The sequence below is a fragment of the Rhineura floridana genome, chromosome 3 (genome assembly GCF_030035675.1).
Source record: "Rhineura floridana isolate rRhiFlo1 chromosome 3, rRhiFlo1.hap2, whole genome shotgun sequence".
In the NCBI taxonomy this organism is placed as follows: domain Eukaryota; kingdom Metazoa; phylum Chordata; class Lepidosauria; order Squamata; family Rhineuridae; genus Rhineura; species Rhineura floridana.
The window spans coordinates 198,420,551-198,446,513 of NC_084482.1; the positions used below are offsets into that span (position 1 = coordinate 198,420,551).

At 48.8% G+C, this 25,963-nt stretch overlaps 2 protein-coding genes across 6 annotated transcripts in view; one reads left to right on the top strand and one right to left on the bottom strand.

The window, feature by feature from the left end:
* The first annotated feature begins 5,291 nt into the window (after nucleotides 1-5,291).
* On the top strand, nucleotides 5,292-13,739 carry DXO (decapping exoribonuclease). Of its 5 annotated transcripts, none has more exons than XM_061619430.1 (8): nucleotides 5,623-5,638; nucleotides 7,500-7,566; nucleotides 7,989-8,386; nucleotides 9,556-9,785; nucleotides 10,727-10,946; nucleotides 12,183-12,318; nucleotides 12,970-13,064; nucleotides 13,408-13,739. In XM_061619430.1, exons 3-8 carry the CDS (start codon nucleotides 7,995-7,997, stop codon nucleotides 13,547-13,549), a joined length of 1,215 nt encoding a protein of 404 aa, XP_061475414.1. In that variant the 5' UTR covers nucleotides 5,623-5,638; nucleotides 7,500-7,566; nucleotides 7,989-7,994; the 3' UTR covers nucleotides 13,550-13,739. The 5 variants fall into 5 exon arrangements, with proteins under 5 accessions (XP_061475411.1, XP_061475414.1, XP_061475413.1 ...); XM_061619429.1 differs by lacking the exon at nucleotides 5,623-5,638 and adding an exon at nucleotides 5,661-5,912; XM_061619427.1 differs by lacking the exon at nucleotides 7,500-7,566 and having other exon boundaries at nucleotides 5,292-5,638.
* Nucleotides 13,740-16,609: 2,870 nt separating this feature from the next.
* Nucleotides 16,610-25,963, bottom strand: part of SKIC2 (SKI2 subunit of superkiller complex) — a 40,787-nt gene continuing 31,433 nt past the window's right edge. The window contains exons 22-29 of the mRNA XM_061619437.1: nucleotides 24,292-24,396; nucleotides 22,634-22,796; nucleotides 21,700-21,826; nucleotides 20,025-20,235; nucleotides 18,713-18,823; nucleotides 18,305-18,523; nucleotides 18,010-18,150; nucleotides 16,610-16,935 (exon numbers count right to left, since the gene is read on the bottom strand). Coding sequence (XP_061475421.1) covers nucleotides 16,735-16,935; nucleotides 18,010-18,150; nucleotides 18,305-18,523; nucleotides 18,713-18,823; nucleotides 20,025-20,235; nucleotides 21,700-21,826; nucleotides 22,634-22,796; nucleotides 24,292-24,396 — 1,278 coding nt within the window. The 3' untranslated portion in view covers nucleotides 16,610-16,734. The remainder of the gene's footprint in view (nucleotides 16,936-18,009; nucleotides 18,151-18,304; nucleotides 18,524-18,712; nucleotides 18,824-20,024; nucleotides 20,236-21,699; nucleotides 21,827-22,633; nucleotides 22,797-24,291; nucleotides 24,397-25,963) is intronic.

The window sequence follows — 25,963 nt, forward strand, 5'->3', positions numbered from 1 at the left end:
ACCAGAACTGTCGCTAGAAGCTAAAATGATGAAACTGAGGTTATCATACTTTGGACACATCATGAGAAGACCTGATTCACTAGAAAAGACAGTAATGCTGGGAAAAACAGAAGGGAGTAGAAAAAGAGGAAGACCAAACAAGAGATGGATTGATTCCATAAAGGAAGCCACAGACCTGAACTTACAAGATCTGAACAGGGTGGTTCACGACAGATGCTATTGAAGGTCACTGATTCATAGGGTCACTGTAAGCCGTAATCGACTTGAAGGCACATAACAACAACAAAAACCCCATTGATTAACTTCTGAGTAGACATTCATAGGATTATGCACTGCTGACAGTTAAGCCATAAGTTCATTTTCAAGTTTTATAGTAGGGAAAATAAAAGATAGGCTATAATGGCCTGTCAACAGCCACTGATGCAACTTACCCCATTCTTATTTCACCTGAGTTGCCTACTAGGGTCCAACTACAGGTAGCACCTCTTAAAACAGTCATCTTTACTGTTCTCAGATCTGGGACCCACTTTTAACCCAAGCATGCATTCGAGGACCCATTTCTTTATTTTTTACCATATGCTTGTATGGCTTTAGTACTAAGGCTGCTGCAAACCCACCTTAGGCCATAAACTGGTGGTGGGCCTGCCGACCCACCTTCTGAAGACCGATGTCTTAAAGCAGGGGGAGTAAAGAACGTCAGGCCCAAGAGCCGAATGTGCCCTCCAGACCCCTCGGTCTGGCCCTCGGAACTCTCCCCCAGGCCATCCGTTCCACTGGTCCTGCCAGTTCTATACAGGGGTATGTCAGTGTGTATAGAAACTAGCCCAGTGTACAAAGGTAAAATTTGCATTAATTGTTCCACCCACCTTTGCCTCTGGCACCATTCACCACTGACATGTAGCATTTGTAGGACTGCAATCCAGCCCTCATACTCAGAAAAGTTTCCCACCCCCATCTTAAAGGTTTGGTTCGAGAGCCTCCTGTGGCTGACTCCTATTCCAGACTATTTGGGGCAGAATCTGAAAATGATACCTATGCATTGCTTTCTTTTATTTTATATAATATCACTATTTTAAATAAACAGGTGATAAGTGATATGTTGTATTCAGAATAAACCCGATGAAATCAATGGGGTTAAGTTCACTCCATTGATTTCAATGGGTCTACTCTGAGTATGACTAACATTGGATAATACCCACAGAGTTTATGATCCACACCTCTATCCAAGTGTGTCCGCAGGCTTTACTCATATACAGGGCAGACACCAGACTGCCGGGGGGCTACTCCTCCTGCACACATACAAAAACTTCAAGAAGAATTATGGATCAGGTTTTATTATCATTGTTTGAGATTTTTTAATGCTCTAATGTAATTTGTATATTTTTATGTTGTACGTCGCCCAGAGTGGCTAGATAACCAGCCAGATGAGCGACTAATAAATTTAATAAACAAACAAACAAACAAACAAAAACATGCACTTAAATGCCTACCATTTCCCAAGATGGCGGTGGGGGCATGTTGATGCCCCCACCGCCATCTTGGTTGATGGAAGGCATGTGCGCGCCGCATAATGATGCAGATGCAAGGGGTGGCGTGACCATACATATTTAAGCATGTGTCAATTGCATGTGTGTGTGTGCAGGGCTGGTGTTGCCTGGGAGAGTGGAGCTCCCACTCTGCGATCCACGCCACCACCTTGTCTCAATTTGCGATCACGTCCCATGTCCCAATGCTAGTGGGGATTGTGATGACTGATGGGGGTCCTCCGCCCACCCTTCATCATCCCAGGAGGCAATTCCCCACCCCGGGCAATTGAACTTGGCAAATATCCTTCCCTGCCAAGGCTGTGCATGCTCACAACAGCCCTGCAGTGTAGGTAGCTGCCATCACCCCTTATCTGGTTAATCACCCTGAGCCAATTTACACAGTAGTCATGGTCAAGGTACTGGGTTAGAACCAACCCTCTCCTGAAATGAACACACACTGGTAAATAGAAGTAAATGTATTAAAGAATAAAAAAGAAAGGTGCACAGTTACAGTAGCAAAATGGTTTCCTAATATCCACACCCAAGAGGGCAAGGTAAAACATAGAGAGTTCAACCACAATAAAGAAAACAACAGAGACTAACTAGCCTAGTACTTACATAAAGGCTTTCAGTTGGTTAGCTACCTCTCCTCCGAGAAGTCACAGTCAGGATAGTTGATGGCAAAATGGAACCTCACCGGGCAACATCAAGTAGGCATGATGGGACCCAAAAGAGGAACAAAAATTAGAGTTTTCTGCCCATAGTTAAGGCAAAATCCCCCAGCCACAGGCCAGAGACAATTAACCAATTAGGGGCCAAATCCTACATCCTCCCTGAAGCCTGGCAGAGGTCACATCTTCCATGGAGCCAGTCCTCTGCTGACAAGAAGGTGTTAAGTTGGGCCTCTGATTACACATTTTTCCTAAAGCTTTCCAGACTTTAGATCTTGTTGGAGTCAGGCCTCTGCTGATAAGAAGGTGTTAGGTTGGGCCTCTCATTACACATCCTCCCTGAAGCTGGGCAGACAACTGCCACTCATGGCCTCATTGCAAAACCCAAATGTTAACCTGTGAAGATCCCACAATTCCCTGCTACACAACCATCTTGGATGCAGGTTTTCATGACAGGGATCATGAAGCAGGAGCCCATCTTCTCAGCCCAAACTGCAGAGGCCCTCGGCCAGTGCCCGACCTGGCTGCCCACTGGCACTGAGCCTGCCCATATACCGTAGTCTCCAATGCAGATCAATGCATATAGAAGGTGTATCTTATTTCTTTTCCTCCCAACCAATATGTACTAAACAAACAAAATTGGCACTCATTCTGATACACTGCTTGTTTTGCAGGTTTTCTGCAACAGATAAAATTTAAGAATCAAAGACCTCTAGACTTGGCAGTATGATAAGGAAATATGACACAGAACCTAAATCTAGTTCTCAGGTAACAGATCAGAGTGTATCAGGTTTTGTAAGCCTCTGTCTTCAGGTACAAAACGTTCTGACAAGAAATTGGCATTCCTTTGCTCTGGGTAAGCGAGTGGCCAGAGGTGGCACTACTGTGAGACCAGGGGAGGCAGCTGCTAAAGGTGGCAGATTCTGGGTACTACCAAGGGTGGTGAGACAATTAGATCTGATCCATTTTGGATCACTCACTACTTCCAGGGCCGACTAAAGTGACAGACAAAATGGTGTCTCACACATACAAACCAAATAGACTGGTAGTTAACATAAGAACATAAGATTAGGTCAAAGGCCCATGTAAGTCCAGCACTTTGTGCTCACAATGGACAACTAGATGTCTATGGGAAGCCTGCAAGCAGAACCCACGTGCAACAGCGTTCTCCCCATTTGCGATTCTTGGTAGAACACATCCATTGTGACTACTCGAGTCGCCACTGATAAGAACATAAGAGTCTGCTGGATCAGGCCAGTCCAGCATCCTGTTCCCACAGTGGCTACCCAAGATGTCCATGGGAAGCCTGCAAGCAGGACCTGTATGCAACAGCCACTCTATGTGCTTGCAATTCCCAACAGCTAGTATTCGGAAGCATACTGTCTCTGACAGCGGAGGCAGAATGTAGCCATCAGGGCTAGTAACCATTGACAGCCCTATCCTCCATCAGTCTGTCAAACTAGTTGACTCTTACTTCAGCACTGGTGGGATGGGACTGCATCCTTTGCCATACCTTAGGGAAGCAGACTAGCTCAGGTGGCAGAGAGCAAGCTGCGTGGTTGCTACACACAGCTCCCTTCTCCAGCAATTCACTTACTGCTGCTACCTGCAAATGTTCAAGCTTCTTCTTTTTTGGACTGCTAAGGTTGGCCTAGCAATAGGAACACAGGAAGCTACCTTGTTCTGAGTCAGACCAATTGTTCTATCTCGCTCAGTATTGTCTACACTGACTGGCAGCAGCTCTCCAATGTTTCAAGCAGAGACACTCCTAGCCCTACCTGGAGATGCCAGTGTGGGTTGAACCTGCTGGGACCTTCTGCTACGGCCCTTCCCCAATGAGTCTTCCACATTTGCCTTCAGTGTGTGAGGGGGCAGGCATTGCGGGATCATCATGAGGCGTATGGTACCTTACATAAGAACATAAGAACATAAGAAGAGCCTGCTGGATTAGGCCAGTGGCCCATCTAGTCCAGCATCCTGTTCTCACAGTGGCCAACCAGGTGCCTGGGGGAAGCCTGCAAGCAGGACCCGAGTGCAAGAACACTCTCCCCTCCTGAGGCTTCCGGCAACTGGTTTTCAGAAGCATGCTGCCTCTGACTAGGGTGGCACAGCACAGCCATCACGGCTATTAGCCATTGATAGCCCTGTCCTCCATGAATTTGTCTAATCTTCTTTTAAAGCTGTCCAAGCTGGTGGCCATTACTGCATCTTGTGGGAGCAAATTCCATAGTTTAACTATGCGCTGAGTAAAGAAGTACTTCCTTTTGTCTGTCCTGAATCTTCCAACATTCAGCTTCTTTGAATGTCCACGAGTTCTAGTATTATGAGAGAGGGAGAACTTTTGTCTATCCACTTTCTCAATGCCATGCATAATTTTATACACTTCTATCATGTCTCCTCTGACCCGCCTTTTCTCTAAACTAAAAAGCCCCAAATGCTGCAACCTTTCCTCATAAGGGAGTCGCTCCATCCCCTTGATCATTCTGGTTGCCCTCTTCTGAACCTTTTCCAACTCTATAATATCCTTTTTGAGATGAGGCGACCAGAACTGTACACAGTATTCCAAATGCGGCCGCACCATAGATTTATACAACGGCATTATGATATCGGCTGTTTTATTTTCAATACCTTTCCTAATTATCGCTAGCATGGAATTTGCCTTTTTCACAGCTGCCGCACACTGGGTTGACATTTTCATCATGCTGTCCACTACAACCCCGAGGTCTCTCTCCTGGTCGGACCTTCAGAGTGACAGAGCTGCTTCCAGCTGGTTGCAGAACATCAGGGCTTGTGTTAGGTGTGTTACGTGCCTTCAAGTCGATCATGACTTATGGTGACCCTATGAATCAGTGACCTCCAAGAGCATCTGTCGTAAACCGCCCAGTTCAGATCATGTAACTTCAGGTCTGTGGTTAAGCATCAGTGCTTAAGCAGCACCGAAGGGCCCTAGCGTGGAAAAGATCTGTGCGCACATAGAAGAAAATAATGCATAATGATGCTAATTACAAAGAATTACAGTAGTGTTATATGGCACATTTCAAGCCTTCAAATCATTTTATGTTTTTCAACAGCTCCGTAAGGAAGGCCATTACTTATGGGGAATTGAGAGATATTATCCTATTGTCTAAAGAGGGCAGAAGGCGGGCTGCGATCGCCATCTTCTGGCCATACTGTGACTTGTACAACACCTGGGGGGGGGAACTGGCAAGGGGAAGGGCGGTGGCTTCCCCCGCCACTGGCTTCCAGTGATGACGTCATCCCCACGCAGCCTTAGACCTAAGAAACGAAAGAAGGCATTGTTTTGATCAAGATGTCGGGCGCTGCAGTCGTGATTTGATGGTGACACAAAGGAGACGTGCACCCACTACGCAGTTCCAAGGGTCCCCCCTCCCCACTCTTCGTTGCGCGAATTATTGGTGCCCTGCGACGACGTCACAGAAGGTAAGTACAGGAGCCGAAGGAGGTCAGAATGGAAGGCTAATTAGGGGTCTCTGCTGTGCCTGATTGGCTCCGTGAGGAGGATGGGGAGAGGGCAAAGAGAAAAGGGATCCTCTGAAACGCTTTGCCAAGTGGGTTTGGTAACCGGGACTCCTGAGTTCTATGAAAGAGGGACAGGGATGGGGGCTTGTTGAGCTTCACCCAGAGAGTGCACAGTGGGAGGGGAAGAGATTGTGGTTGAAGACCCCGGAGCATTATCCTGGCTGGTAAGGCAGAGGTACGTTAAAGATTCTTGGTTCGTCGTTTTAACATTAAGGGAATTTGGGGAAATGGAAAGTGAGTGGTAAAGAGATGGCGGGAAACAGGGCAGGGGCTGAAGGAGCCGTTATTTTGGTTTGTAGCTGTTCCCTTGGGGGACAGATAATGGCAGTGTTGATGAAAGACCTGTAGGTCTATAGTACAGCATCTGCTTTGCATCCAGAGGGTCCCAGGTTCAGTTCCTGGCATCTCCAGGTAGGGATGGGAGAGGCTCCCCCTCTCCAATCTTAGACAGCCGCTGCCAGTCCATGTAGAGCCTGTGTTGCAGACCAGGGGTGAAGAACCCTAGACCCTCCAGATGTTTGTTTATTTGTTTATTTATTTATTATTTGATTTATATCCCACCCTTCCTTCCAGCAGGAGCCCAGTTGCTGAACTACAACTCCCATCAGCCTCAGCAAGCATGGCCAGGGATGATGGAAGTTATAGTTCAGCTACATCTGTCGGAAACAATACTGAGCTAGATGGACCAGTGGTCTGATGCCAAGCAAGGCAGCTTCCTGTGTTCCAGTCCAGCCCTGCCAGTCTCTATGGGGCTGCAGCCAGTTCCCAGCTCCTAATTCCCAGTCCCTTTTTCAACCCAGAACTGCAAAGGAACCAGAATAAGAAACTGCGGATGCTCTCGTAGTCCTGCACTCCAAAATTAGCTTTGGGCTGCCCATATCGTACAGCTTTGTGCCAGCGAGGTTTGCCTCCCCTCCGATGCACAAGCATTCTACGTATGCCAAAGTGTTGCTTTTGCATGGTGTGCTTTACATAGGACAAACCTGGCTGAATCGGTCCAGCCTCCTGCTTCCCACAGTGGCTGACCAGAAGCCTAGAGGGAAAGTCGCAAGCAGAACATAAGGGCAATAACCCTCTCCTGCTCTTATTCCCCATCCGCTGGTATCTGGAGCAGCAGTGGCTGGTGCCCATTGGGGCTGGTAGGGCGGAAGACAGGGAGACCAGCAGTGGGTGGAGTCACAGCTAATGGGAGGCAGCACCAACTAGGTCTCGTTTTGTTCCCATCCTCCCTGCTGAGTTCTACAGGGACAGCACTGAGACTAAGGAAGAGGAAAGTCATAGGCAGTGCCATTGCCTGGACTGCCTGTAAGTAAGAAGGAAGGCAGATGGGGGTGGCTAACGGCAGACTGAGGTTGGAAGGCAGTGCTCTAATGGAGCAGCCTCCATTGGTTTGAAGACGTGCTGCCTCAGATCTTGTAGGTGAGATAGCGCTGCCATCATGACTAGTATCCATTAACAGCTGTACCCTCCCTGAATTTGCTTAATCCCCTTTTAAAGCCATTTAAGCTGGCTGCAACGCCTTAAGTACTACGTTTAAGAATAAGAGAGAGATTTGTACCCATTAAAAAAAAAAGCTTTGGGTTGTATCAGATGATATTCCCTGCTACTGGGAGACTGGCAACTTCAACACAGCACATTGTCATGACTGGCCTACTCTACAGGATTGTTGTAAGGTCAGCAGAGATCATATACCATGAGGCTGGAATATCATGTTGTTAGAATTCCGAGTCTCTCTTTAATTCTGTGAATCTTTTTATTCTAGTTTCGGTTTCATATAGCTTTTATCATTGTAAGCAGCTTTGGAAAGGCTTTGCTCAGAACAGTGTCAGGTCAGTATTTTAAATATGTGAAGCCCTTAAGCAAAAAGCTCATAGGCGAATACAATAGGCACTCAGCCTTAAAGGCTCCTTTTTCAGAAATAGAGATTTGGAGGCCCAGTAAAAAATGGGATAACCCCTTCCTCCCCCTTCCCATTTCAACACATCCCTTGAAATAGGGGTGGGGGATTCCCAAATGCACCCCGTTTGTGAGCATGACAAAGTCACTCAGAGATGTTGAAGGAGAACTATAGGAAGCGATTGTTGAAGGCATGTCCCAATTGAGAGTATAAGTAGAACGGAACCAAGGGAAAGTGCATGCATATGCCCTTTACTCCATTTTAGCCATGTGGGTATCTTACCAGGTATGGGCAGTTAACCAGATGTATTTTGGAAAGCCTGAGTTTCACTATGGCTTTGCTTGTCACTCGCAGTCGCTAATGAAGCCCGCTATCGACCCCAGGACTCGTGACCGAGAGGATGAGGAGGACGTCCCTAAAGACGGCAGTGCCAAGCGCCAGCGGAGCGATGCAAAGGCACCCCTTACCTTGCCCATCACCCCATCTTGGTATGACGCCCCTTTCCCCTTTTACCGCCGGCCAGCTGAACTGGGACACTTTTCCCTAGATGCCCAGCGCTGTTACCACGGGGATGCTCGCCAGCTGCGCTACTATGCCCCACCCCCCACGGAGGGCCCCTCCCCGGGATTTGACCTGCGCGACGGCTACCCCGACCGCTACGTGCAGCGGGATGAGAGCGTCCGCGAGGGACTGGAGCATTTGCTGAAATGGATTGCTCAGAACCGGAAGCAGCTACAGACGGAGGACAAAGGGTGAGAAAGGGAGGGATGGGGGGGCTGAGTCGGTGGCTGAATGTTTTAGTCAGTTGTAAGGCTGTAGAACTCTCTCTTGCACTCTCTCCACGTAAGAAGGTTTCATGAAGGAGAATGCTATCAGTGGTTGGAGCTGTTGCACTCGGGTCCTGCTTGCAGGCTTCCCACAGGCATCTGATTGGACTCGGTGAGAACAGGTTGCTGGTCTAGATGGGCCTTTTGCCGGACACAGCAGGACTTTTCTTTTGTTCTAAAGAAGCTGCCTTATACCAGGTCAGACTGTCCATCTAGCTCAACTGTGTTCTCTGCCCAGCAGTGCCCCCCCCTCCAGGATCTTAGGCATAATCTACCTGATCCTTTTAACCAGAGATGCCAGAGACTGAACCGGTGAGTTTGCGCATGCAAAGCACATGATCTGTCGCTAAGCAATGGTCCCTTCCCTCTGAGTTTGCCTCCTTTGGTGCTGAGAGTCCTGCTGTCCCAGATCCTTTCACCCAGGGGTGGGGAACCTTTTCCAGACAAGGACCACCTTCCTTTTTTGGGCAGCCTTCTGGGGGCCACATGCCACTCACGGAGGGGACCAGAGGCAAAAGTGGGCAGGGGAATGGATGTACATTTTCCCCTTTGCATAGGAGGCTAGTTTCGCACATGTCTCTCTATTCTCCATCCCGGCAGGCAAGAGGCATGATCAGAGTTCAAGGACACTGTCCAGCCAGGTGAAAACGCTGGGATGCGAAGAAGGGCCAGCGAGGGGTGTGGCCTGCAGAGAGTTCCGAGCGCCAGACGGGGTGACCTAGAGGACCACATTTGGCACCTGGGTCTGCTGTTCTTCCCCCAACTTTTTTGGGCCTGTACGTGAATAGGAGAGAGTGTTGTGGACACTGTGCATGCATGCGTCCGCACGCCCGCACACGCCCGCATCACAACTAAGCACACCCAGCAACCCTATTCTGTTGGGTGCAATAGAATACTTCTTTCACGGCTCATTTCAGCAGGGAGTGAAGAGAGTACCCTGTGGGCAGCAGGGAAGGCAAAGTGCTGAGTCGGCAACCCCTGCCTTAACTGGAGATTGACGTAGGTGGCGCCAGCATAGGAAGGAACAGCCGCTGCCGCCCCCTGCAGTTCACGCTGAGTCTTTTTACCATCTTCTCTCTTCCCCGCCACTGCAGGCGGCCGCTGAACGCCGACTTTGTGACGTGGCGGGGGCATCTCACTAAAGTGCTGACCACGCCCTACGAAACTCAGGATGGGTGGCTGCTGGCCGTCAGCCTCTTCCACGGGACCCTGTACATCAACGAAGTTGAGACGGAGGCTGCCCGGAGGCAGCGGGAACAGCGCTCGGAGTTGCTGAAGGAACTCTCGTACATGGGCTACAAGTTTGAGCAGTACATGTGTGCCGGTAAGGTTTCTAGAGAGCTACAGGAGCGCTGCTGGCCTCTCTGACCCTGGTCCAAACTTAAGCTCAGTTCTGGGTTTCAATGTTGATTGCAATCTTTGGGGCTTTTAGGGAAAAAAGCGAGTAAGGGGCAGAGGGGCATAAGACGGGTGTAAAAATTGTGCATGGCATGAGGAGAGCAGATAGGCCTCTCTCGTGATATTAGAGCCTAGGGCCATCTCATGAAGCTGAAGGTGGGAGATTCAAGAGAGACAAAGGAAAGGGCTTCTTCGCAGAGCGTATTCAGTAGTTTACTGTGCCATTTCCTCCTGCAAGAGGCAGTGATGGCCACCAGAGCGGATGGCTTTAAAAGAGGATTAGACAGATTCACGGAGGATAAGGCTAGTCTTGGTGCAAACACAGGATTTGTTTTATTGCCAATAATTTTAACTGTGGTGGACTGATGGAGGGACAGAGAAATCTGACTGTCCTCTGCTCACCTGCCCTGAATTTCTCATTGAATGAATGAATGGATCAACTTTATTGCGTATAGCCATAGGCCTTTGCAAGAATTTTTCATTGCCTGGGGCTACCAGGCAAGTTGTTAAACGGGAAGCTGAATTAATCTAAAACCAGTTAATCGACGTAAAGGCTGCAGACACGCCTTACAATTCAAGGACATGATTTCCCCCAAAGAATCCTGGGAACTGTAGTTTACCCCTCACAGAGCTACAATTCCCAGCACCCTTCATAAACGACAGTTTCCCAGGATTCTTTGGGGGAAGTAGCATGCCTGAAATGTATGGTGTCTGCGCCACCACAGATTGCAACCTACATCTAACCTGCTCAGTTTTATGGCCTCCTAGAGATGTTGGAGGGTTTTTTTGTGTGTGGTTAGGGTGTTTTCCATCTATGTGATATGAACCGCACAGAACATGGGAGTGAACTGCGCTTTCTGTTCTTAGTTACCCCAGACGGGACGCCTGATCCAACTGGGATGGTGAACACAAATGAAGGTTTCTGCACAGTGATCCGGACCCGTCTGGGAACCCACTCACTCCTGTTCTCGGGGGAGGTGGATTGTACTGACCCTCGGAGCCCCTGGGCAGACCCACCAAGCTGTTATGTCGAGCTGAAGACCAGCAAAGTCATGCACAGCCCTGCTCAGAGGAAGAGTTTTTATAGGTGAGGCAGAAAAGGAGCACAGATGCCGAGTCTTCCCCTTGCCACTTAATACCAGGTGGTGAGAAGACATTCCTGGACTACATTTCCCTTCCTCTCTGACCACCGGCTGGGGCTGTTGGCTGGGGCTGTTGGCTGGGGCTGATGGGAGCTGGAGTCCAACAACTTCTGGAAGGCCACAGGTTCTCCATCCCTGCTTTAGCCTTAATGCGGTCCAGCCATTTTTTTCCAGGGATACCAGTAAAGGAGACAGGCCTGCATTTTCTAGCTCTTCTTTCCGATGCTCAGCATAAGGTGTGAGAGAGCTCCTGCCAGTCTTCAGCAAAGTGAAGGGATCCTACTAGCATTTAAAAAGAGAAATGTGTGCACCGATGGCACTCTCACCCTAACTTTTTCCTCTCAAGGTGTCTTGAAAGTCCAAACCCTGAATCATGGGACTGACTCACTCGTGCACCTTTGTGATTTGTTGTTAGGGAAGGGCCATTGCACTCGCATCCTGTTTGTGGGCTGGTTGGCCACTGTGTGAAATGGGATGATGGCCTAAGTGGGCCAGGGATGGCGAACCAGTAGCCCTCCAGGTGTTGCTGGACTACAGCTCCCATCATCCCTGGCCCCCAGCCATGCTGGCTGATAGGGAGTCCAGCAATATCTGGAGGGCCACAGGAGGTTGCATCTGTTAGCACAAGGACTTCTGCCTGGGTAACTTGCTCTTTCTGGGTGCCTTTTGCGTGCATGCGCGCACACACATATCTTAGGGAAGGGTTGTAGCTCAGTGATAGACCACCTGCTTTGCATGCACAAGATCCCAGTTTCCATCTCTAGGCAGGCCTGGGAAAGATCCCCTATTGAAACTCTGGAGAACTACAGTCAGTCAGTGTAGACTTGTGGGTCTGACTCGGTATAAAGCAGCTTCCTTTGATCCTGCTCCAGAAGGTTTGTGGGGGGGAACCCCCAGAACAGATTTTGGAGTGGTGCACAGGGAGAGGAGAGGAAGTCCCACTGCACAGGCAGAAGTCCTTGCACTAACAGTACGACTCTTGTCAGATACAGTCTCTCCCCCGCATAGGCCTCAAGTCTGATCCAACACGGCTCTTTGGCCATTTCTGGGTGTAGTAGGAATACTTAGGGAGGAAGGGAGTTGAGCATCCATGAATTCTTGAGGAGGACAGCTGAAGTGAGCACTGGGCAGAGGAAACTGGGTAGCCAGCTTCTCCCATTGGCTGTTCCCTTTATTCCCAGGCACAAGATGATCAAGTGGTGGGCTCAATCCTTTCTGCCTGGAGTGTCTCGCATTGTGGCCGGATACCGGGGCCCAGATGGCTCCATCGTGGGACTGGAGACTTTTGAGACGATGAAGATATTCCAGCTCATTAGGGTGAGTCTGAACAACAAGGAGGGCAGCTGAGCGGTTCCTCTCTTCATCCTCGTTTTTCACCACTCCTGGCTCCAAGGAAAAAAGTGGTGGTGGGGATTTGCTCCACTTTCCCCTGCGGAGGGCAGCAGAAGCAGAGCACCCGGATAGTTTTTCACTTTGCTTCCACTTCTCTTTTGCCCAGGAGCGTTCCCAGTTCAAGGGAAGGCAGAGGCAGCAGTAGAGGAAGAGGAAGATTACTCGTTCAGTAATAGTTTTCTGTGGCAGGTGACAGACCTGAGCTGCAGACCAAGAACTCCCCAGTTCTAATCTTGCCTCTGCCGTGAACTCACTTGCTGGCCTCTGGCAAACCACCTATTCTTTCAGCGCTCCCTCTCTCCCACCCAAAATACCATGGGTAGACCATATTGAGCTGGATCAGGTGAGGAACCTTTGGCCCTCCAGCTGGTGCTGCACTACAACTCCCATCAGCCCCAGCATGCATCGCCAGTGGGCAGGGATGATGGGCGCTGTAGTTCAGCAACAACTGGAGGGCCAAAGGTTCCCCAAGGTTGAGCTAGATAAATCAATTATCGGATTCTGTATAAGGCAGTTTCCTATTTTCTAGGTTGTATCATTTGTAAATAACCCCCCCCCCTTTCTCCTTCTGGGCAGGAGGACCCAAGCTGCTGGAAGCCAGCCGTGTGCATGAATTTTTGTGCGGCGTTCCTCGGCTTTGTGAAGAAAGTGGTGACCGAAGACAATCCAAAGTGAGTAGCTGTGATTATTGCACCCCTGCATCAGGTAGGCATTGTCTGTAGAATGAGACCAGCCCCCTCCCCTAACTTGGTGTCCTCCCAACTCCCATCCGCCCCAGCCACCATGGGCAATGGTCAGGGCTGATGGGAGTTTATCCAAAACATCTGGAGGGTACCAGAATAGCAAAGACTAATTTAGGGGATGCGGGAAACCAAAACGAGCAAAGATGTCGTTGGAACAGCAGGCTCAAAGACGTTAGAGTTAAATGTGCGGCTCTTACCCAAGAGTGAGCGTCTCCTTTTTGGCTTCCCTTCTAGAGACACCTAACTCCGCCTCTGCTTTCTCTCCATCCAGGTTAGTCCACCTCTTTGCCTGGAACCCAGGCCACCCCGTTTCCTTCACGGTGCATCGGGACTCTGAGCACACCTTCCTGCCTGACTGGTACGTGGAGGCTTTCAGCACCGAGAAACCCCCGACTCCACGCATCCCAGACTGACGAGCTAGAGGTGGGGGCAGAGAGAGACAAGCTGGTTTTTGTGTCTAGGGTGGGATGGGGCCAGGAGACGCAGGGTGGGTAATTAAACAAAACAAAGCAAGCATGAGGCGGCTGGTACCTGGTGCTCAGAAGGGGGGGACCCCCGTCACAATGAAGGAACAGGGCAATAAAGTATTGTTGTAAACAAAAATGTTTCTTAGCTGTGTCATTAACGGCCTTTTAAAGACTATCTGGACCAACCTATAGAGGGAGATTTATCAGTAAATAAGAGTGATCCTTCCCCCTTGGAGGCAGAATGTCATTGAGGGACCCTTGATCAGCGGCAGCACGCAGAGTTTGCATGCAGAAGGCATTTTCCTAATGGAAAGGATCAGGTAACAGGTGGGGGAGGAGGCTGCGGCCCTCCAGCGGTTGTTGGACTCCAACTCCCATCTGCCCCAGCCAGCATGGCCAATAGTCTGAGATGATGGGAGTTGGAATCCAGCAGCAGCTGGAAGGCCACAGCTTCCCCGCTGCTGATGGGAAAGATACCCCACCACCACCTTCCAGTCATTGCACAACTATTCTTACCTGCTCTGTTGTCTACACTGAGATTAAACCTGGAATCGTCTGCCTGCAAGACAGATGCTCTGCCACTGCGCTGCGGGCCCTCTTTGCAGACCCCTTAATCTGGTTTGTTGATCTAGGATGGGGGGGCAGATGTGATTGGATTTCTCTGTCCCAGCCAGCATGGCCAATGGTAGTCCACCAGTATTAGGGGGGGGACAGCTATGCAGCACGGGGGGGGGGAGAGAAGCACACACACACACACTTTAATAGGGAGGAGTTGTAGCTTAAAGGTAAGAGCACATGCTCTCCATGAAAGAGCCTATAGGTCCAATCCCTGCCAACTTCAGATAGGGCTGGAAAAGATCCCTCTCTGAAACCCAGGAATGCTGCTACTAGGCAGCATAGCTGACTGAGCTCAATGGACTGCTGGCCTTTGTTACTAAAAGGCAGCTTGCTATGGGTCTAGAGTTATATATATTAATTACAGCAAACTGGGTATGAGAGAGATGCCCCTGTGTAATAAAGACAATGGAAAAGTCCAGTGTGTTGAAATTAAAGTGTGTGTGGGGTGTGCGCGCGTGCGTCTCTGCTATGAATGTTTAGGTGCTTCAGCGAATGCAAGATGTAGCAGTCTAAGACAGGCAGAAGAGGAAAGGACTATATTGCGATGGTTGACACAACATGTGGACTTGCTCCGTATTCTCCAATGCAGAAGCAGTGGATTAACATCTCCAGAACCGCAGCCGTAAGGGTTAGAAACTCTCCTAAGTTAAAAAATTCTTAGCAGGGTTCTGCAGTTATAGTAGGGCCCTGCTAATACGGCGGGTTAGGGACCAGGCCCCCGCTGTAAAGTGGAAATCACTGTAAAGCGGAACCCCATAGACTATAATGGGCTGCGTCTCGCAAAACGGCGCAAAACAGCAAGATTGGCTTTAAAATGGGGAATTTCCCGATTGAAAGCCGTCGCATCAGCGGAACGCTGTAAAGCGGGGCCCTACTGTATTCAGAATTGTGACATACAGATAACTTTAGCTATATATCCTTTGTTCTAAGGTTCCCAAACTTTCCCCCCCATGGATCACCTCAAAATGGCAGAGGGACTTAGCAGACCACTTCAATTATTTTCTTCCTGTTGTAGCAATTGTAATGCACTGTGCTAGACATTGTATGATTTTTAGCCATTTTCATTGCTTCATTTCTTATACTGTATTTTATTGCATAGCAATTTGCATTCCATAGAACTCAAATTGTAATACAATGAAAGAAATAAAAGCAATGAAAATATACAATTAAAATTAACATGTTTAATGTGGAGATGTTCATGGACCACTGGTGGTCCATGGAGCATAGTTTGGGAACCTCTGGGATAGGGAACCTGTCTCCCTCCAGGTGATGGGCTCCCAACCGTCAAGGATGATGGAAGTATCAGACCAGTGATGTCTGGCCAGGAGATCCCCATACTAATATTATGTGGCAAGGGGAAAAGATTCACAGTAGCTTTGTTGCTCTTTCCTTCACCTACACAAGCTTTTCCTCTAAGCAGGGCTGTGCAAGACCTCCGCTCCTGCTAATGACTTGACTGGCCTGGACAACAGCCAGGGGTGATGACAGCCACAGTCTAGAAGAATAATTAAAAAAAAAGGAACTTCCATGGTCAGGCAGTATACCACAGAGTCATAGAGTTGGAAGGGGTTTTCAGGCAATCAAGTCCAAACTCTTGCTCAATGCAGGAATCTGGAACTAGACCTCCCACCCCAGCAACATGCTACCAAACCTCTGCTTGGAGCTTCCTCCCCTCTAGGCAATTGGTTCCATTGTCATATCACTCTTACAGTGCAATTGCGTTTCTCCTAATGTTCAGTCCTGCAGTAACTAAAGTCCATTGGATCGAGCCCTGGTTCTACACAGAAGCCCTTCAGGTATTTGAGAAGTGGTGTTATCTAGCATCTCCTCTCCCCCTGCCCCCACGGTCTTCTCCAGGACAAAGCTATTCAGTTCCTTCAGCCTTTGCTCATAGGGCTTACTCTCCCCACTGCGGACCGTCTTCATTGCCCTCTAGGTCTGGCTAGTGCAGAATAAAGAAGAACTGTTACTTCTCTCTCATCACTTGGAAACTGTTTCTGATCCATGCAGCCTAAAATGGCATTTGCCTTTTGCACAGCAGCATGACGCTGCCGCCTCGTGTTCGGCTTGCAATAGACTACAGTCCCAAGATTCTTTTAACATGTGCTGCTCCCAGGCCAGGTAACACTGCCCCCCATTCCAGGTATTTGAGCTGTTTTGGGTTTTTTTTAACTGATTGACTGCTTGGATGCAGAGCTTTGCGTTTGTGTCAGTTGATGTTGGAAGAAAGGGAGGTGGCTGCTGCCCTCTTAGAAGCCCTCCAGGGTCGAGCAGCAACTGTGGCACAGGAAGAAAGATTCTGGAAGCGGAGGGGCAAACGGACGGCCTCTACATCCTTCCACTGGACTGGACTCTGTGTGTGACATCAAGAAATGTGACCGACTCTCCTCCCGTTGACAAGAAGGCATCTTTTATTGCTTACACCTGCAGGACTCATTACAACCTCTCAGAGGTCAGGAATTAAGAGACACACACTTCTGGGGAGGCGGGAGGAATGCAAAGAGGGCCTCCCCTCATTGGGTGTAGAGGCTGGCAGCAAAGACTATGTCCCTCTTGATCATATTGGAGGCAGCCTCCATCTTGGCGTGGAGTGTCGGCTCCCCGGTAACCCGGGCCGCATTGCGCATCTCGCGACAGGTCTCGTCCAAGCGTTGGATGCAGCGGACGATGATCCCTTCCTGCACGTCCGTCAGGCGGGCGATCTCGGCAAACGGCTTGCGAGGGAGAAAAGGAAGGAAGGAAGTTAACGGAGCCCATCAGTGGGAGTTGGGAACAGAGGCAGCTGCCTTCTGCTGAGTCAGACCCTTGGTCTATCTAACTCAGTATTGTCAACACTGCCCGGCAGCTGCTCTCCAGGTTCTCAGGGGGGGTTCTCCCTGGGGATGCCAGGGACTGAACCTGGGGCCTTCTGGATGCAAAGCAGATGCTCTGCCACTGAGCTCCAGAGAAAGGTGTTTGTAAATCACCTTGAGACTTGTGTGGAAGGGGGTTCACTAATTAATAGAATGTTAAAATCACACCACCACCTCTGGAGGACCACAGGCTCCCCACCCCTGCCCTGCGTGAATGTTGGGCTTGGCTCAAATCCACATCACATGCTCTCAGCTGCAAATATCACCAAGCAGCAGCGCTATTCATACAGAGAGAACGTTTAGAGACCTTCATATATACCCTTTTCTTGTAATTATTACAACACCCCTGTAAGGTAGGTCAGCGCCAGAGCTTGGAAAAGTTACTTTTTTGAACTTCAACTCCCATCAGCCCAGTCCAGTGGCCATGCTGGCTGGGGCTGATGGGAGTTGTAGTTCAAAAAAGTAACTTTTCCAAGCTCTGGTCAGCGCTACCCCTATATTGCCAGGTTTGGGTGTGCATGGGCGCAGTTGAAGCTGAGGGAAGGTGGCTGGTCTAAAAGGTTTGCTAGCGAGTTCATGGAAGAGGAGAAATTTGAAACTGGAACTTCCTGATGTACAGCAAAGTTGCTTAAGCTGATTGAAAGCATACTGTGAGGGCAATTATCCCTCTACCGTCTTCTCTGCCGCTTCTATTAGAGAGGGCCCTGCTCCAAAAGAAGAAGCCCAGCAGAGAGGGAGGCCACTGCATCTCCCACCCAAGCAGGAAGGCAGCCATGGGGACAACACCCCCCCCCCTTCAGCTCGAGGCCTGGAACAGTTTTAAAAACAGGAAGATGACGGGAGAAGACGACAGGGAAATGGACTCTCATTGAGGTTGGGCAAATTCAAAGTTCCAAAGAAAGAGACGATTGTTGGGGACAGAGCTCGAAGCCTTACCATGCCGCGGGCCCATTCGTAGACCACCTCCACCAGCCCAAATTTGTACTGCTCCACAAAGTCCTCCACCGACTCCTGGAGGCCACACTTGCGCTGCAGCAGGGCGATCTCTTTGGCTACCGACCGGATGTGCTCTATGCCCTGAAGGAGGAAGCGGGAGAAGGAATCGTGTGGGCCCTTTGACCCAAGCCTTGGGAGCCGCTGACCCAAGTGCAGCTCTGCAGCTCTGGTCAAAGCCCACGTGCTCTTTTGGCTCTTGGCTTCTCCTCCCTCCTTTCCGAAGCCAGTCGCTCACCTTCTGAAGGACAGAGGGCAGCTGGGGCTCCACCTGAGTGCGGACCTGGCAGACGGTGCAGCTGAGCAAGGCCACGATCTCCTCCGGCCGCAGGTCCGTCAGGGCGTTATCTAACAGCAGCTGCGTCAGAAGCAGCTCGTGGTTGCTGATCTGACGAGCCACACTCCCTTTGAGCTCCACGGCCCCACCTTCATTGATATAGCCCAAGGAACGCAGAACCTAGGGCGACGACACAGAAGGTCAGCGACCAGGGCCATGGAAGAAAGGCGACAGCACCCCAGGTGAGACAGACTCCACCTAGTCTTCCCCCCCCCGAACAAATCTGGATTCATCTCTGTGCAAGGAACCAAAGCTCCAGACACCAGACACCTTGTTCAGCCTTCTGGAGAGAGACAGAGAGTCTCTTACCTGGACACGTTGGTGGTACTCGGGCAACAGCAGTAGGGACTGGTCAGACAGCAGGAACCGCAACTGCTCCAGCTCCTCCAACACTCTCTGGCGCTCCCTGAATCGCACAAACTAGGGAGAAATGAGAGGAAGAGAAGTGTTAGAGCCTTGCCTAAAAACCATTAGGATTGGGACCCCGTGACTCTCCAGACATCGTTGGACTCCAACTCCCATCAGCCCCAGCCAGCATAGCCAAAGGTCAGAGGGGACAGGAGGTGTACCCATCCAGCAACACCTGGAGGGCCAACAGTCCCCCATCCTTCCTCTAACGTGTTTCTTCATTGCCTCTGGATGAGGGCAGAGAAAAAGAGCTCAAGAGCCGCATGCGTAGGAGCTGTGTATAGACCTCCGTGGGCTTCAATTCTGTTTTAAAAAAGGATCCACCCTACCTGCCCCCAAGTTCTGTGACATATAAATTATGAAAGTTGAATTGAGGTCCTCCAGATTGTGAGGCTCACTCGCTCTCTTTCCCAACGGCTACGCAGGCCAACAGTGACGCTCGTGAACAAAATGGCAAAGTCTAGTGCTTTCATTCCCAGCGTCACCTGAGTGCTTGAATAGCTAATCCCAGGCCTGCATGAACTCTTAAAAAAAAATTCTGCACAAAGGAAAGCTGAATTCTACAACCGGCATAAATGCTACATGCCACATGTGAGCTACAGAGCTGGGAGGCAGAGAGAGAGGAAGGGAGGGATGCATGCTATACAATTCTGTGATACTTCAAATTCTGCCTGCTTTGGACTGTGGTTCCTTCCACCATTTACTGTGCCGCTGCCCCCAATTCACGTGTCCCGTAAGTCACCGGCCCTTCATAGGAAAAAGGTTCCCGACACCCAATATTGATCCATAAAGTCATTCATACACATACATACATACACACACTGTGTGTTTGCGTTTGCTGGCCAAAGGTGGTGCAGTGCTATGCTGGGCTATTCCACCTGCAGACCATCAGCAACCTTACTTTATTGCGCCATGGACCTCAGAGCTATAAATCAACCATGGGTCCCCCATGTTCCAAGAGAAGCAAAAAAGTCCTTTCCAAGCCTCTCTGTACAGTTTACAGTTATAAAGATTCGAAGTGTCCACATGCACATACAGCCTGCATTTTGCGTCTGGGGCTACATGCCATGCTTCTTCTGCACTTGTTTGAAATCACCCCGGGACACGCATGGCACACGCCAACCCTCTCCCTCATTTGGAACCGAGGAGGGCCAGGGAAGGCCAGTCTCTGCTCTGCTCCATCTGTTTTCCATCCCCTGCCCCCGTTGCTGACCTCCACGTGGAAGTGGGGGCTGTGCAAGCACTGGAACCCCGGCAACATCTCCTCCAGGTGACGGGCCCTCACCACGCCCTCCACAACCTCCAGGTTTTTCAGCTGGAGGTCATTCACAGGATCCAGGAGGGGGAGGCCCTCTGGAGAGCCCTCGGCCAGGCGCAGCAGCTCCTGGGTTGCAGTAGCTGCAGACGGCCCAGGAGGATCGTTCCTGCAGGTGGTGAAAGAGAAAAGAAAAAAAAGGAGGCTGTGAAACACTTCTTATGCCTGAACTCAAAACAAACAAACCCCACAACCATCAACCACAACCCAGTGCCTTCTTAACCCTTGTGCTCTAAGATCTAGTCTAGTTTGCCCGCCCACCCCTTAAAGCAAACCATTAACACATGTGGTGAGAAGTACCCTACCATGTGAGCAGCCCAAGGGTGTCCATTGCATTTTTTTTAAAAGGCACTGCTACATATAAGGAACGCTTTGGTTTTGCAAGGCAAGTATGGGGAAGATCAGGCACATAAGCTTCTGGCAAGCAGACTCAAAACAAAATAGGAAGCACCAACCACACCAGGCAGGTAGACAGGTGTCTCCATCTCCTTCTATGAAACCAACTTTATCAGGAGATTTGGAGCCAGGGAGAGGGAGAATGAAGAGACAAGGGAAGCTTCCTGCCCTCTCCAATCCAAAGTACTTTACACAGCTCTGCTATCACGGAGAACTCAGCCATTCTGCAATGGGTGAGCATAATCATCTTGTATACCAAGGATGGGGAACCTGCAGCTCTCCAGACTTGTTGAAGTACAACTCCCATCATCCGTTCCTGCTGGCCTTGTTGGCCAGGGCTGATGGAAGGTGGAGTCCAACAACATCCAGAGGGCCACAGGCTCCCCATCCCTGGTGCAGACAAATATCCTTCATAGGAAGTCACCTTGAACTAGGTCAGACAATTTGTCCATCTAGCTCAGTATTGTCTACTCTGACTGGCAGCACCACTCCAGGATCTCAGGCAGGGACAGGCCTTCTCCAATTACCTGCTACCTGATCCTTTTACTTGGGAGATGCTGTGGATTGAATCCTGAACCTTCTCGATACAAAGCATGTGCTCTGCCTCCCTAAATGTTTCAACCCTTAGGGGACCCTTTCCACATAGACTCATCTGCTGAGGAACCCCTGGATGCTACCAAGGACTCTGTGGTGCACACTCAGTGCTGTTGTTTAGCTTGATGGCCTTTGCCATTACCCCAGATGAAAAATACAGAGACACCCCTTCTTCTCTAAGTGATAACTTCAGGGAAGGGCTGATAGTGACATGCAAGATGTCTTGTAGAGATCATTTGCTATTACTAATGATTAAGGAACCCAGAACAGATTTCTAAGAAACCCCAGAATTTCCCAGAACACAGTTTGTTGCAGCTTCCTGGAATAGTTGTGTGGTGGTCAATGCTAATCCTACTCAAGGACAGACCCACTGAAGTTAACAGACAGGACTAACTCAGGTTCATTTTCAATGGGTCTACTCTGATTAGGGCTTAGCTAAATACAACCTGTTGATTTTCAAACGGAGAGGAAGCCAGAGGAGGAATATGTGTGGGGCAAGAATGAGGATCACAGTCCTCCTCATAAGTAAGCAACGTGTGAAGAGTGTGCCCAGGCAGCATGCGTACTCTCTCTCCCAGCTCACCTGAACCTGGGCATCTGTCGCTTCTTGAAATCTTCCAGGATGCGCTCGGCATTGACTCGCAGAGTTTTGGTTGTGATACCAAAAATATCAGATGGGCCCAGTTTCTTTATGGTGTGTCCGCAGGGGCCTAGGTGGGACGGTGGAGAAAAGATGTTTGCAAACTTCCATCAGCAGTCCCAACTCAGAACACAGGGCCAAATCCAGCATTTACGCAATATGGATTCCTAGACATATCACCTCTTTCTCAGCCACTTTCCAGCTCTCTTGAACTAAATTCTTGCCAGCAATAATTGGAAAAGCTGCTAAGGGAGGGACATTGATCCTGTTTCCTCATCTCAGCCACTTGTTTCCTCCTGCTCCTGCTCCATTCAGAAGTCTCCAGTTATTTGGAACATTTGATGTGCGCACACAACTTTGCATGTTCTCTCTCTAAGAGTTCCTTTTAAGTTTTTTATGTGACTACAAGCAGATCTGTTCACAATAATTTAAGAGGATTTTTGGCTCCCGCCCTCTTAGCTATTCTAAGGTCACCAAAAGGTAGATCAGGGTCTACTCTGAGCAATTTGCTGTCTATTTTTAAACAGGAACAACAAAAAGGTTTTCCCTTCCAAGTCAGGCTGCTGAGATGAAGAAAGCTGTCAGGGGTGAGAAGGAGAAGACCAGGAGTGAAGTTGTATGCAAAAGGGTTGTGAATTCAGTTCTGGTACTAAAAACAAATGCCTGGCCAAGCATGTGCTCAGAGGCACCCTGTTCCTTAATTCCAAGTGGACGCTCCCACCCCCTGCCACTATTTTGCAACGGAGCTCTGGGTTCTAGGAAAAAGAAAACACCCTGCAAGCCTGAAGCCTGCCGCCCTGTAATCTAAGCCACAAGCCTCACTCCTCAATATGCAACCCCTATTTTCCCCTTCCAGAAAAAAATAGCTTCATTTTACCCTCTGGAAGGAAGAGCTCAGTGCGCAGAAGATCGTCAGGAAGAGGTGCTTCTGGAGGGGAAGGAAGACCAGCCTCCTTGTTTGCAGCCAAATCCCCCTCCGTCGGGTTCTTCTCGCACATTACCAGTGTGCTGAAGGCTCGGCTGGCCGTGTCAGAAGAAACCTGAAGTCAAGGCCCGAGAGCTTGATTTGCAAAGGGGAGCACATGTTACCAAATTCTTCCAAGCTACACAGGAAGTGGATTGGACTGTGAAAGACCAACCCAAATTGTGTCTGCATTTTTACAAATTTGCAGGGCAGTACAATATCTCACACAGGAGGTTAGGTCTCCTGCTCCCCTGGTGCATTCACAATAGTTGCCCAATTTCCCTGCTTTTTAAAGTTTCATAGAATATTTGTTGGCTGTAGGTACATTCTTAAATCGAAAGGTTTTTTGCCTATTAGTGAATAATATACACACTTTAGGGGTGACGTGCAAGTTACTCCTGCAAAAGGTTTCGCTGCCTTTGCAATAGGGGAACTTGTATGAACTATGCTCATGAAGAAGTCCACGGTCCATGCATAACAATGACTTCCTTCTGTCTTTTTTTTTAACAAAGAGAGAGTTAGACCCTGTCAATGAAACATCCTTTTGTAGGCAGGCAGCCTTACTATACTGGTTTAGATATCCTGCTGAAAACTGTATTTCAGCAAGACTACCCAGACATATAATTTAGTTACCCATGTTTGCTTTAAAGGTTTTGCTGATTTTATCAGTATTTTATTGATTATCTTGCACATATTTGTGTTTAACAGTTTGTAGATTTTAGCTATATTTTGCTGACAATTTTATTAGGCAATTTAATCAACCCCTTTAGAGCAGGGGTTCCCAAACTGTGGCCCACAGACCACCAGTGGTCCATGACATTTCTATGGATTTGTGATTGAAGATTGGAGACAGCACATCCATTGCATTGAATGCTCATATTGATTATCAATTGCCTTTTCATTGCTGCTTCTGTTCAGCATATATTGTATTTTTATCGTATTACAATTTGAATTCAAATTGTAATACAATAAAATACAGTCTGTAAGAAATAAAAATAGTAATAAAATACAACTGAAAATCGTATAGCATCTAACACAGCAATTGTAACAACAGGCAGAACAACCATTAAGTGGTCCACCAAGATCTCAGCAAATTTCAAGTGGTCTGTGGCGAAAAACATTTGGGAGCCACTGGCTTAGAGAGTTTCATGATTGAGCGGTCTGTAAATCTTTCTAAATAAATAAATAAAAATTTTAGTTGCTTAAGCACAAGAGAACAGCTTCCATTTCGAAAATAAAAATCCAATGCTTGTGGAGAGAATTTGCGTGTCATGACTATTCAAGCCCCTGAAAAGAAAAATCTAGGCTTTTGGATGCAGTGACCGGTAGTCATGAGCTTCCATGCCCTACCGAAGTCCCCGTCAGCCTTGCCACAATTTCTCCACCCCCCCGGCCCACACCATCTTCAAATCCTTGACTTTTCCAAGCCCAAATCCACCCATCCATCCGTAATAATAGTGATGATACCTCTATAGCTACGCTACATTTGTCTATATATGCGAGCACTGAGTTTGGGGTTCTTTAGCATAGGCTGCAACAGGCCCCCAAACTCCACACACACACCGGTTTACCTGCAAAATCACTCCCAGGGCATTTCTGTGCTCTTGATTTTTCACTACAATAACTCGTCCCACAGAAAGGGCTTTCAGTCCATTCACTGACTCCATGACTCGCCTCTGAAAATGAGAAACAGCTAAGAACACACAGGCAAAGGTACAAGCAGCCCCCCCTCCCTTAAGTAATCATAAGTGGAATGGAAACACACTGTATTCTATTACCCAAGGCTTCCTTCTGACAGGCCAGTCCCATAAGCACAAGAAGGAGCAGAAAAGATCCAAAATCCACCTCTCCGAAGTCTTTCCTCTCCCTCTATAATCTATTTAACCCAAAGAAGAAGAGCTCTCCGCTCTTCAGGGTGCTCTTAAACGGCTCATATTTAGACCTTGAAACCTTCAGCTGACATTAAAATCAAAATTGATTTGTAGTCTTAGGTGAACGCGCAACAGCAAGGCAACATTTCCAAAGCAGATTTCCTTGTTGCCAATTCTTGGAGGTGAGGAGGATTCTGATTGATCCTGAACAATTCTGACTGCCATTCCCTGTAAGCAGGGGGGGGGTCACGTAGACAATAGTGAACAGCCCTGCTGTAATAGAGTGAATATGTGCCAAGGATACTGATATCGCAGGAATGCATAGAGGAGGATGGTTGGTACAGGGGGCAGCGCATCACTATGGCACTTTAGCTTGGAACAATTGGATGAAACTGTTGCCATGGTCATGACGAATGTGGGAGTATATATCTGTATGTAACTGACCACCATTTTGAGTTGAGTTCTGTACTTTGCTCCAGCGAAGCGCTTGGCTGAATAAACGACCTTAAACCAGGCTTTGGCTTCATTCTTAAGTCTCCTCCAAAAAGAGCCCAGTCGTAAATTCCACGACAGAGGGCAAAGAGGGCAAAGTGTTGGGATTTTGGAAACCCATCCCATAATTCCCTCTATTTCTGATGTCAGGTGTGAGACTGCCATTGCTTATGTAGCTTAACTGATCCCTGCACTGTGCAGGAGAGGGCCTCCTACAGACAACATGTCACCCGGAGGTCCCTTCCATAATAATGGAAGAATTGGGCCTATAGAGCCTTTCCTTTGAAACCCCATCCCATTGCGTATCAGGCAGGCACCATCTCCACTGTCTTTTTTACGCCTATTGAAGGCCTCTCTTTTTTACGTGGGGATTTTTTAATCCCCGTCTGCATCTGTACTGAACTTTAAAATTGTTTTTAATAGGGTCGCCATAAGTCGTAGTTGACTTGGAGGCACATAACAATTATTATTAAATTGCTTTTAAAATAAATAATAATAAAGAACAGCATCACCCATACACAAGAGAGACGCATCAGCAGCCTTGGGGGACCCTCAAGGTTTGAAAAAGAAGCCCGATAGGGGCCAAAACTGCTCTGCAGCAGAGGAAGGGAACACTCCCAGACTGCTGGTCCTGCCAGCTGAGGAGGATGGAAGTTGTTGTCCACAATATATGGAGGCCACCAGGTTGGCAAAAGGCTGTCTAAGGCCTCATTTGCAATATACATTTAAAGTAGTATTATACCGCTTTAAACGGTCATGGCTTCTCCCCCTCCCCAAAGCATCCTGGGAAGTGAAGTTTGTTAAGGGTGCTGAGAGTTGTTAGGAGACCCCCTATTCCCCTCACAGAGCTACAATTCCCAGAGTTCCTTGGGAAGAAGGA

Bases quoted from the DNA above. Each gene is read 5' to 3' on its own strand.
- DXO (XM_061619427.1), top strand. From the start codon at position 5,534: ATGGTGACACAAAGGAGACGTGCACCCACTACGCAGTTCCAAGGGTCC. The intron at 8,387-9,555 runs GTGAGAAAGGGA...CCGCCACTGCAG, and splicing joins CTACAGACGGAGGACAAAGG to GCGGCCGCTGAACGCCGACT. The intron at 10,947-12,182 runs GTGAGGCAGAAA...CTTTATTCCCAG, and splicing joins CAGAGGAAGAGTTTTTATAG to GCACAAGATGATCAAGTGGT.